Here is a 12,340-nt window from a genome sequence, read left to right as displayed (position 1 = left end):
CTTACTTGCTTCTGTGGAACATAAAAGATCTTTTTGAACTGTATTTGTCCATACAATGAAAGTCAGTGGGGTCCAAAAAACACTGGATCTCAATGATTTTGATTTTATGGTCAAAAAGACATTTTTCAAGATATTTTCTTAACTGTTAACTGTTCCTTTAATATTTTGGATCAAGCGTACTTACTGTAAGCCACACTGACATCATGCCGCATTTGAATAGTGCACACTTTAAAGGGATCGTTCACCCCAAAATGAAAATTCTGTCATAAAATACTATGGAAGTCATTGGCTACCAGCAACTGTTCTTCAAACTCTTCTTTTGTGTTTAACAGAAGAAATAAATTCCTACAGGTTTGGAACAGCATGAGGGTGAGTAAATGATGAAAAATTTTCATTTTTGGATGAACTATCCCTTTAACTACACACTTTGTGTGGCACCAAGCTCAAGGGAGTTACCTCAAGTTGTGCCAGTGCACAAAGGTTTCCTTCAGCAAAGGTCAAGATCAGACCAAATCGGATGTGCAGACCCCACAAAAATGTAAAGACATAAAAAAGGAAATCTGTGGGTGAATATGCAAGTTTGAGGTGGAACTTGGGCGGACTGATTTTGTCATGGAGAAGTAACCTCTCTTCTACATCAGCACACACGGCCTTGAGGGGGCAGAAGAGCTGCGGGCGAAAGAGTTCAGTGAAAAAAAACCTCTCAGTGTAGACGTTCAAGCTGGAGTTTGACATTGTTAGTTTCTGCCTCTGTTGTGTTTGCTTCAGAGCACTCAGCACCAGCACTTTTCTTCCACAGCGTACACGCTGTGCCTTTTTTCACTGCATTGCAAAATCTGTCCATCATTTGCTGAGGTTCATCTTCTGTTGACTGCTGGTGTTAGGGCTTGTGTCATTCTTTGCGGTAGGATGAATGGCAAAAGGTTGAACTCTCCGATATTCACACAGATGCACTAAAGTCTCGTCTAGACTTCTGAGATTCATTTCGGAAGCCAAGAGTCTTCGTATCTTTTTTTCTTTTTCTTACGCTTTCTTTTTCTCCCTCATTGTTGCTCAGGGTGCTGCTCTGAATCACCAGTTCAGAGAGACACACAGGAAATGACAGCATGAAAAAGCACACACACACACATTCTCTCACACATACTCTATACAACCTCTTCAAAAATATCCATCATAAAAGTCGCCATAGCAGCAGCAGCTGAGTGACTGCGGAGACAGGAAACTGATTCTTTCAGCCTCACACATGTAACCGAATGACAGCATTCATTTCATTAATGACATGTCAAATTGTAATCTTTAAATAAATAGAGAGCGAATGACAGGATGAAAGCGATCCTGTATCAGCTCGGCACAGATGCAGAGACAATGACAGAGAGCAATATGCACATTTCGCTTTGAAAAGACCTTTCAGGTTGTCGTCAGCGCTGTCATCCATTCACAACCGAGACAAAAAGCATCCCTCATTAATTAAGAATCGATCAGAGCTCTGCCCTGGGAGAATCAGAGAGGTGCACAGGGTCAGAAAGAGGATGTAATCTTAGTTTTACAACACATTTCACATAGAGAACACTAGTTCATAGTGTACCTCTGACATTTACATACTGCCATTTTTAGTTAGTTGCCCCATATATGGCCTCTTCTCATTCCCGTGTCTTTTCTTGCCCTGACTCTGTTCTTTTACAGTCTGTACCTTTCTTTCTCAGTTTTAAAGAAGTGTTGTTATGTTAACTAAAACTACTACAAATAATTTAAATGAAGGTCAAATAAATATATTATATATTAGGGCTGGGCGATATAGCAAAAATGCCAAAACTTTATCCTGAATAAGTAATCCAAGAACAGGATGAGCACAATATGTGACACGTTGTGTTCGCATTGGTAAAACGGCAACAGTGATTTGATGACAGATGCAAGCAGCAGAACCTGGCAGAAAGAGAAGCTGCATGCACCTGTGTGTGCATGAAGGAATAAGTGTATGTGCTCCATTAGGACTCCATTGAACGAAATGTATCTGCAAACTAGGGCTGAGCGATATAGCTAAAAAATTTATCAACGATATAATGTTTCATATTGTTCGGTATTGATAATTATTGAAATTTTTTATAACCTTTTTAAAAATAAAGCGCAATAGAAAAAAATGTTTAAATTTAACCACTGTGTTTTTAATTTACCCAATTTATTGAGGCAAACAACAACAGTCAAACACAAAATAAAATTTAAACAAATATCTCCTTTCTTATGTTATATTCAGATTAAATAAGTCTTATGGAAACTTTTGGCTTGTCTCCCGAGGCCACAGGAGGGCGCAATGAGCAAAACAATGCAGCATATTAAATTGTCAATGCAATGAAATAACTGTCCATAAAAAAAACGTGCATAACGTCTACATTAACATCAAATCAAATATAATTTCGTAAATTGCATAAACAATTATGAACAAAACAGCATCATGTATTTATGCATCGCTTAAAAAAAAAAAAGCTGAATCGCCGATCACACAGATTGCATTTGAAAACATATGAGATGCAGTGAAAAGGAATAAACCTCCACAAATTCGCGACGTGTTTTCTAAACGTTTAAATAGTTTTAACTTTGCTTGGTTTTCTATACATCTCTTGTGTGATGCGAGTGCAGCAGTCGTATTTGTCTGTCTAAAAAATGCGCTGAATATGCGTTCTGTGTGAATGGCTTGGTTTTGGTTTTAACCTAATCAAGATCTTCTAAGCATTGAGCTACTATATTTCTCTAATATTTTGAATGAATAACGCAGCAGCGGCGCGTCTCGTGGGCTAGACTAACAAAGCATTAAAATGCAACAATGTCACTTACATCATCACCGCATCTCGCGTGACACTGATGACGCTCCCTGACGCACTCCTAACATTCGACTGTACCATTTTTGCATTTAAATGCAATTTTTTTTATTTTAAATTCGACTAATATAAATTTTTTTATTCACAATCTCCTCATCATAGGCAGGCACAGCACTCATGTTCGTGTTTGTGTGTGCTGTCTGCGTCACTCATAGCGCGTACCTATCCACCTTTTTCTTCAACGCGGAAGTAAGCCTATGGGCGAGACTTCCGGATCATTATCCGCTATAGGTAAATAATGAGAAGAATAACAACGTGCAGTAAATGGTAAAACTGTTTGCACTACAAACCAGTGTGTTCATAATTAAGATAATACATTAAAATAATATGGTAAGACACACCAATTTTCAATATCAAGCAGCAAAACAAACTGTTTTGTACACCTAAAAATAGCTGGACGCAGATGAGACCTGAAGCTAGACCCATAGAATTTACAAATGGCCATTTTTACGGCAAGAAAAAGGTGGATATCGTGCGCTATATCGAAATTTTTTTTATATCGTTATCGATTAAAAAGTACTGTCGATAAATATCAATACCGTTTTATCGCCCAGGCCTATTATATATATTCTATTCCATATGATATTCTATTCACTCTAAAAAAATGCAGGGTTAAGAACAACCCAGCTCTTGGTGAAATATGGACAAATCCCGCGCCGCAACAGCTAAAGTCTGTCTACACTGGACGCGATAAAAAAAAAATCATTTGAAATTTGTGTCAATACATCATAAATAGAACGCAGCAGTTTTCTGTCTGGGATATGTCTTGCAGTCAGCAGTGATGTTACGTTCTTTGCCGAGGCTTCGGAGCGTGTGTCAAGAAATCCCGGCAGCTTTCAGTGAAGCGCGTATCGAGGCTTGTATCGCTTTAGAGCAATGACGTAATTGATGACGTCCGAAGCCTCGCTTGGCCAGACTGGTTCAGGAAGCGGTTTGAATCTTGTAAATTCAGTTTTAGAATAATAATATTGGCCCTCCTGCCTATTATGAGCAAAGACTTGATTTACACACATTTGATAGCCCCATTCATTTCAAGCCAATGCGTTTATTACACAGTTATGTTATATTATGTTATACAATCATTATGAAATACGCATTATATTCATATAAATAGATTAGTCTATGTGGAAATATATTTTTTTTCTTCACCGTTATTTCTAAGCCTTAACTGGCGCAAAACATGGCGCAGGTCATCTGTAATGTATTTGCTTGTTTTACACTTTTTGGCCACCAGGTGATATTGAACCCTTTTGTGAACCACTTGGATGAAAAGCTTAAATTCTTCATAAGACTTCATCTCGCCATCACTAGCCCTGCGTCTCAATGTTCACTATCCATCCTAAATAGTATGTGAGATTAGAATAAGTGTGTCCCAAAGCATAGAATGTTGAAAAGAGTATGCCAGAAGTCCCCGGATGGTCTACTATTTCAGGTCGATTTTTGAAGTGTGGATCCGTGCACACTCTGATGACTAATATTGCCCACAATCCATTGCGCTTTGGTGAAGGATTCTGTCCAGAACTACAAACACGAATAAAACGCGTTAAAAAACTACAAACATGGCGGATGTGTGCGACCGGCGGTTAGGTAATGAGGCTTAGAAAAAGGGGTTTGAGGTACTAATATTCAACATTTAACCTACAAACCAACTGGAAAGGTGCATACCGCCACCTACTGTACTGGAGTGTGACGAAGATGGAACACAAAGAAGATTTCTATATTCTGTTCTTTAGACCGCTATTTCTCAAGAACTTCATTAATACTGTAATTATTTTATTAAATTCTACTCCTGCCTTTAAAATATCATATAAGGTAAATTCCAAAATACCCAAAGCTTGCATATCTCTTATAAGTTCAGTTCTTTCCTGTTCATATTTTTTTTACATCTAATCAAAACATGCTCAACCATTTCCATTTCCTGACATGCATTACATAAACCAGAATTATGTTTGCCGATTATATGTACACACTCAAAAGTGTGTACTTTTTCTTCACCAAAAGAGTACATACTTTAAGGGCGTAGTATAAGTAGGCACATTGAGATGCAGCATAGTAGACAGCATCTTCTTCTGTGAGTTTATTGGCGGGTTGCAAACCAACTGGAAAGGTGCATACCGCCACCTACTGTACTGGAGTGTGACGAAGATGGAACACAAAGAAGATTTCTATATTCTGTTCTTTAGACCGCTATTTCTCAAGAACTTCATTAATACTGTAATTATTTTATTAAATTCTACTCCTGCCTTTAAAATATCATATAAGGTAAATTCCAAAATACCCAAAGCTTGCATATCTCTTATAAGTTCAGTTCTTTCCTGTTCATATTTTTTTTACATCTAATCAAAACATGCTCAACCATTTCCATTTCCTGACATGCATTACATAAACCAGAATTATGTTTGCCGATTATATGAAGTGTTGCATTAAGATTAGTATGATCCATTCTTAATCTAGTATAGTAGACAGCATCACTGATTATAATGAGTTATATAGAATTTTGTCGTGCTGTGCCGCTTGTGTCTGGTGTAGACACGGTGTAACATTGGTTTTGCTTTGTTTCACAGAACTAATCGTTGCCTGGGTTGCATACGTATGTGTGGGGCGGAGCTATCAAAATAGGGGTGAGATCCTTTTGGGGTAGGGGCGTGTTTGTTTTGGTGATTTGAAATATCAACATTGGCTACCAGAAATCACTTACCCCACCTTTAAATGTTTAACCCAACCTTCTGGGTAGTTTTATTTAACTCAACTATCCTGTTGTTTAAAATTACTATATGTCTAGCTTAAAATGAACCTAAAACAGGTTGTAAATTAAAATCAGATACGTAATTTCTAGAGGCATCAGCAGTAATCAAAAGGTTTTCAATAATCAATAAGCAATTTAAAAAATGTTTATTTAATTATTATTTATTCAACTTTTATTGAACATATTAATAAATGTTAATTTAATTCCAACCTATTTTGGGTTCATTTTAAGCAAGAAATATAGTAATTTTGAAGCAATAGTTGAGTCAAATAAAACTACCAGAAGGTTAGGTTCAAACATTTAACCCAACCGCTGGGTCAAAACAACCGAGTTGCTGGGTTTGTCCATATTTCACCAGCATTTTTTAAATTTTTTTTAGATTTGATTAAAAATTACCTTTAAAAATGTTTTCTTGGCAACTAACTGACATAAAATACGTTTGTTACTTACTAAAATTAAAAGCACTAAAATAACTAAAACTAAAATTATCAATTAATTAAAGCTAATTGGAAACATAAACATTATAAAACTAATAAAAATGACAAAAGCACAAAACAAAATTACTAAAACTTAAAATAAAATGAAAACTGAAGCTAGATAAACATATTAATAAATACTCAAGAATAAAAAAATACTAAAATAACACAGTTTCAAAGCATTTAATGAACTGTTAATTTAAATTCACTTATTCGCCTTCATTCCAAACTTGTGTGAAATTCTATCTTCTGTAGAGCACTAAAGGATTTTTTTTATTTTTTTTTGGTCCATGCAGCTACAGTTAATTGAAGACTAAAGCTTTCAGACTTCAAAAAGGATGCAAAAGCATCGTAAACATGGTTTTATGATCTGTATTTGAAATTATAATTCTGAAAATAATTCGACTTGTGATTGTTTTCTAATGACAATCATCAATTTCACAAAACCAGTCTGAATGATTTGACTCATCTGGTTGAGTTCAACTCACTTGATGCAACTATTCAGTCCCTAACGGCTCACTGGACGGGAAGATTATCATTAAATAATGACTTAAATTTCTGTCAGTTCTTCACAAATTCTGTTGTATGGCTCCAGAACACTCACAATACAGTCATATTTATCATTATTATAATATTTTTATGGTGCCTCAGTTAATTTAATTGTAGAAAAGAATGATTTGCACAATCCTTTAAAATTTCTTCTTTTGTGTTCAGCAGAAGAATGAAAGTCATAGAGGTTTGGAATGACATTTGGGTGAGTAATTAATGAAAGAGTTGTCATTTTTGGATGAACTAATCCAATAGCAGCTTTTATCAGATTCTGTTCTCCCACAGTGCATCACACTGCAGGGTATGCCGATGTGAATTAGTGAGCAGGACCGGTGTGTGTCTACATCTGTTTCTTTCTCTGTATGGATGAGGTCTGTGTCTCACAGTAAAGCTATGACTCATGACTCTGTAGGCGCTTGTGTGTGATGTGTGTGTTGTGCCATCTGAATCACTGCCAATGATCTTTCACGTTCTGCTTCAATGAATGCAACCCGTTAAGCCTGGTGAACTTTGACCTTTCGTGTGATTGGCTGATTACCGCCACAGTGGGACAGGAACTGTCTCTCGTGATCTTTTACACTCCTCTTATCTGTTTTCTCTTGGCACTTTTAGTGGTGAACTGAAGAGTAACATCGAGTGTGTAGAAGTGTCTAGATTTGATGTTTTTGCAGTGATTTGGAGCTTGGGTGCTGATGGTTGATATGTATGTATGTATGTGTGTGTGTGTGTCAGTATGTCAGATTTTCTCAATGAAATATTTTATTTCTACTAATGCTGTAGGGAAACCTGTCAGTTGGTTCATTACTATAATATTTAAGGTTTAAATAATTTAAAGGTAAAAACTGACAACTGATTTGTATACAAACATTTAAATTGTGTGTGTGTGTGTGTGTGTGTGTGTGTGTGTGTGTGTGTGTGTGTGTGTGTGCAGATGAGCTCTTGCAGCAGCAGGGCTCTGACTCTGCTCTCCACAGTGTTTGGGGCGTGCGGACTGCTGTTGGTGGGGGTTGCCGTGGCGACGGATTATTGGCTGCTGATGGAGGAGGGAATCGTACTGCAGGATAAAAAAAAAATCATCATCTTTTTTCAGCATAGATATATTACATTGGTCAAAATTAAGAGTAAAGGCATTCATAAAGGTACAAAACAATATATATATTTCAAATGAATCCTATTTTTTGAGCTTTCTATTCATTAAGGAATCCTGAAAAAAAAGTAACATAAATGTTTTCAACACTGATAATAATAAAAATGTTTCTTTAGCAGCACATCAGAATATCAGAATGATTTCTGAAGGATCATGTGACACTGAAGTCTGGAGTAATGGCTGCTGAAAATTCCATCAAAGTACCATCAAAGTAATTTATTACATTTAGATTTAAAATAGAATAGAAAACAGTTATTTTAAAATGTAATATTATTTCACAGCATTACTGTTTTTACTATATTTTTGATGAGCAAAACAGACTTCTTTCAAAAACATGATATAATTTTTACCCACCCCAAACTTTTGAACGGTATTGTAAATATTGAGAATATTTACACTGTTTAAACTGTCTCACTGTTTTAGGTACAGAGAAAGGTAGATGTGTGGCCTCTGAGTATTTCACAGAGCCAGAGATTGAAATCACCACAGAAAACACTGCAAATATCCTCAGTGAGTGAACGTACTTCAAATCAAAGTAACATGTCCACATTTACACGCACAACTCTCACACACATGTATTTACTGGTCTGGCAGAGATGGTGCGGACAGCTACCCCCTTCCCTATGGTGTCCCTGCTCTTCGTTTTCATGGCCTTCATCATCAGTAACGTGGGCCACATCCGTCCGCAGCGCACCATCCTGGCCTTCGTTTCTGGAATCTTCTTCATCCTCTCAGGTAGTGGGAAACCTTTCCTTCTTGTAAGGTGGACACACCTGGTGCAATGAATCCATAATTTGTGACCCTTTATAAGTTCTATTTGTCAGTTTTTAGACATTTTATATTTATATTGAACATATTATATAACACTTTTAGGATATAGGATATAATTATGTCATCACAAATCAGAGGTGTAAAGTATTGGAGTAAATGCAATTAGTGTAGTGGAGTAATTTTCACTGTAAGGTATCTGTACTTTTACTCAAGTATGGTTTTTAGGTACTCTTTACACCTCTGTCACAAATGGGCCTGGAGGAACATTCTTTTGAATTAAGACTCTTTCTAAAATGCTCTTACCGTTAAAAATAGTTCATAACATATTTAATACAGATCCTTTTTTCAGGAAGATTACATTTGTGAGTATTTTGTGTTCTGTACTCACCAGAATGCAAGCAGTACCATCTGTTTTACATTAATGATGTCTCCTCCAATCATAAACCTGTGTCTGAGCATGAAATCGCTCCATCTGTTTATTTAGCAGTTTTTGGAACCAGTGGATGCAGTGATAAAGTTTCTTTGGAGGAAGTGCTGTATTTTTATTGCATTAGTTATTCTGTAAAATAACACATCTATCATACTAGTAGGATATCTTAACCCTCTGTCACATGAGAGCTCTCATTACACGATTGCATATCTTTTGCTCTTATTATTTTCTCATGTAATGTTCTAACACAGAGCAAAAACACAGTCATTTATTCATGTAGGCACAACTGCCTGATGTGTCCTATCATGTAAATGTGAAGATTAAACTCATCAGTCAATGGTGCCAGATTTATTTTCCAATAGATACCTCAAATATCTGAGCATGCAGTTCAGTGCTGCACCAGCAGAGGTCAGCAAGATTATAAAATATATAACATGTTCAATTAGATAGAATCAGACAGAGACCCTAAGTAGGCATTGCAGCACAAATTTGTCTAAATATAAAGAGCTCATATGAAATGACATTTAATGATTGAATTATTATTGTTTGTTAACTTAAACTAACCATATAGTTACACTATTCAATTACACTATTCGAGTAGGATGTCTTATCTAATTTTTTTTTAAATCCTGAAACCTAAACATTTACGTACAGAGCTTGAATTTCCACAATAAAAACCTAGGATTTAGCTATATTTTAGGAATATTTTAAATACTTAATATTTACAAAATATGTTCATTTCTAGGTCCCTAAAACCAGCACATTTGTGACACTGAAGCACAAGATGCTCTTTGGATTAAATATTTAAACTTTAAAGTTACTTTTCACTTTATATATTTAATATTTACAAAATGTGTTCATTTCTAGGTCCCTAATCAAACCAGCAAATTTGTGACATTGAAGCACAAGATGGTCTTTGGATCATTCTCAAATCATGCTGGAGAAAATGATCTACTTTTACTCTGCTGCTGTCATTACATATAAAAAAAATGTTATTAAAATGAGAGAATTTTAATAACATTATAAGAATTATAGTATTAATAGAATATTATAATGACATTAAAAAAGCGCTAAATAAATGCATTTTCCCTCATGAACTAGGTTTGAACTCCACTGTAAACAGGCATAAAATAGCACTTATATATCAGTCTGCAGTGAGAGTCTAACCCTAACCTGAATGTAGAACTTATTTGTATGCAGATGCCACTGTTATTTACTGCATCGCTGCCTCAACCTTGCACACGGCCAGAAAAGACCTTCAACTTTATCGAAAACACCTCTCTCCTCTTGCAGCACAAACTTCCTGACAGGCCGCCCTTGAAAAACACCTTTTTACTTGTCCTTTTCTCTCTGTGTTCTCTATCAGCCTGCTGCTGAATATGTAATGGGCATTTCAGACTGCTCGGGGCTGATAAAAGTGCTTCAGTTGAAAGAAGCCATTAAAAAGTAAAGATCATAGTGCCGTTAGATGGAGCGGCTGTGAAATGTAGCTGATGTTTGCAGGAATGTTGTGTTTTTGTTTTGTGTATGTCATTCGGCTGTTGCGATAAATATTACAGGCATTTCTCGGTTTGTGCACGTTGTGTGAGCTTTTCTCACCCTGTTCCTTTTACAGTTTTGCCATCATTCTCTGTCCAAACCCGCACACATACTCACATTCCTCTGCTACGCACAATCTGCTTGCCTCTGCTTGTTAAAGGTATAGTTCACCTTGTAGATGTTCATGCGAACATATGAACACAAAGGACATCAAAATTGGATGAAAAGCCATAAACCGGCCATTGCTTTAATGAACTCGCAGGAAGACAAACTCTTAAAGGGGAAACACCCCGCCACCGGCAACTAAACACCCTTAAAGGGGAAACATAACAAGAACTGGATGTGAATTCTGTCACATCTTTAAATGTATGCCGCCACAACCTAAAAATTCAAATTTGATGAAAATGTACTCTCTTTCAGGCCATCTTAGATGTAGATGAGTTTGCTTCTTCATCTGAACAAGATGAGAAATTTAGCATTACATCACTTGCTCAGTATGGATCCCCTGCAGTAAATGGGTGCTGTCAGAATGAGAGTCCAAACAGCTGATAAAAACATCACAATAATCCACAAATAATCTACACGATTATCCATAATATTTCTTTTTCTAGTGAAAAAGTCATCTCATCTGAATCAGGAGAGAAATATGCACAAATCAAGCACAAGTGAAAATAGCCCAATATAGTTCTTAACAAATATGTTTTTGATGTGAGAGGACAACAGGGGATGGAAGAAACATTATTATGGATTATGGACTCATATTTTGGCTGGAAGCGATGGTTTAAATTACAACATATTAATGAGGGATTTGTTTATTACAAACATGCTTCTTTTGCCTTCATAAAGCATTAATTGATGGACTGGAGTAGTGTTGATTACTTGTGGATTATTGTGATGTTTTTATCAGCTGTTTGGACTCTCATTCTGGCGGCACCCATTCGCTGCTGAGGATCCAATGGTTAGCAAGTGATGTAATGCTGAATTTCTCCAAATATGTTCCAACGAAAAAAAACAACTCTTTTACATCTTGGATGGTCTAAGGGTGATGAATTTTAAAGCAAGTTTTAATTTTTGGCTGAACTACTCTTTAAAGTTGCAATGGAAGGTATAATAAATCCTGGTCCAAGCCTCTGCTCAATTCAGGTCAATTCATACTATCTCAACAGCCGCTTATGAGCACTATTAATTACAAATATAAGCTAAGCTATTAAAAACTCGCGATGTACAGTCTCTGGGCTCACAGCATCCTGGACACCAATATTTTAACAATTCAAAACAGTCTGACCATCAGTAATTTCAATATGTATGTAAAGGTTAGGATTATGATTTTTTTTTTTTTTAATATTCCAGCACACAGTAGGTGTACAGTATGTTAGCATCGTTGTTTGCTTTTGGCATCTAAAAGAGCGTTTGGACCCGGAAACGGTCACGTGTGACGTCAAACTTACCAAGCAGATTTATCTCCTCTGTCCTCCATGCATCTCTCCTAGCCTGCTGTGCCTGCAGTGAGGAGAGTTTGGGGATGTGATTTATTTAGATGGAGCTGATGTCCTCTCATCAGTGGCCGGGCAGAGCCCTGGAGTGTGTACAGTACTTGTGTGTGTCTGTTGAGTTGGCCGAGGGTGAGCGGTAAGTCCTCAGGAGTCCGACAGGAAGTGCATCACAGTGCAGTTATTTAACTATATTGTTTAGTTCTGTTGTTCTAGTTTTCTTGCAGCTGCATTTAATATTTGTTATTCAGCAGGTGGCATCTTGGTGGTCTGTTGATTTTTCTTCACTGATTTGCTCTCTCTCTCTCTCTCTCTCTCT

General features: G+C 36.5%; 1 protein-coding gene across 1 annotated transcript in view; it reads left to right on the top strand.

The window, feature by feature from the left end:
• The first annotated feature begins 6,950 nt into the window (after positions 1-6,950).
• Positions 6,951-12,340, top strand: part of cacng7b (calcium channel, voltage-dependent, gamma subunit 7b) — an 11,496-nt gene continuing 6,106 nt past the window's right edge. Inside the window, exons 1-4 of the mRNA XM_016533980.1 lie at positions 6,951-7,015; positions 7,576-7,765; positions 8,179-8,301; positions 8,386-8,526. Coding sequence (XP_016389466.1) covers positions 7,007-7,015; positions 7,576-7,765; positions 8,179-8,301; positions 8,386-8,526 — 463 coding nt within the window. The 5' untranslated portion in view covers positions 6,951-7,006. The remainder of the gene's footprint in view (positions 7,016-7,575; positions 7,766-8,178; positions 8,302-8,385; positions 8,527-12,340) is intronic.

The sequence above is a fragment of the Sinocyclocheilus rhinocerous genome, unplaced genomic scaffold (genome assembly GCF_001515625.1).
Source record: "Sinocyclocheilus rhinocerous isolate Xijiao unplaced genomic scaffold, SAMN03320098_v1.1 scaffold883, whole genome shotgun sequence".
NCBI lineage: Eukaryota > Metazoa > Chordata > Actinopteri > Cypriniformes > Cyprinidae > Sinocyclocheilus > Sinocyclocheilus rhinocerous.
The sequence above is the reverse complement of the archived record's forward strand: the minus strand, read 5'-3'. Positions and strand labels throughout refer to the sequence as shown.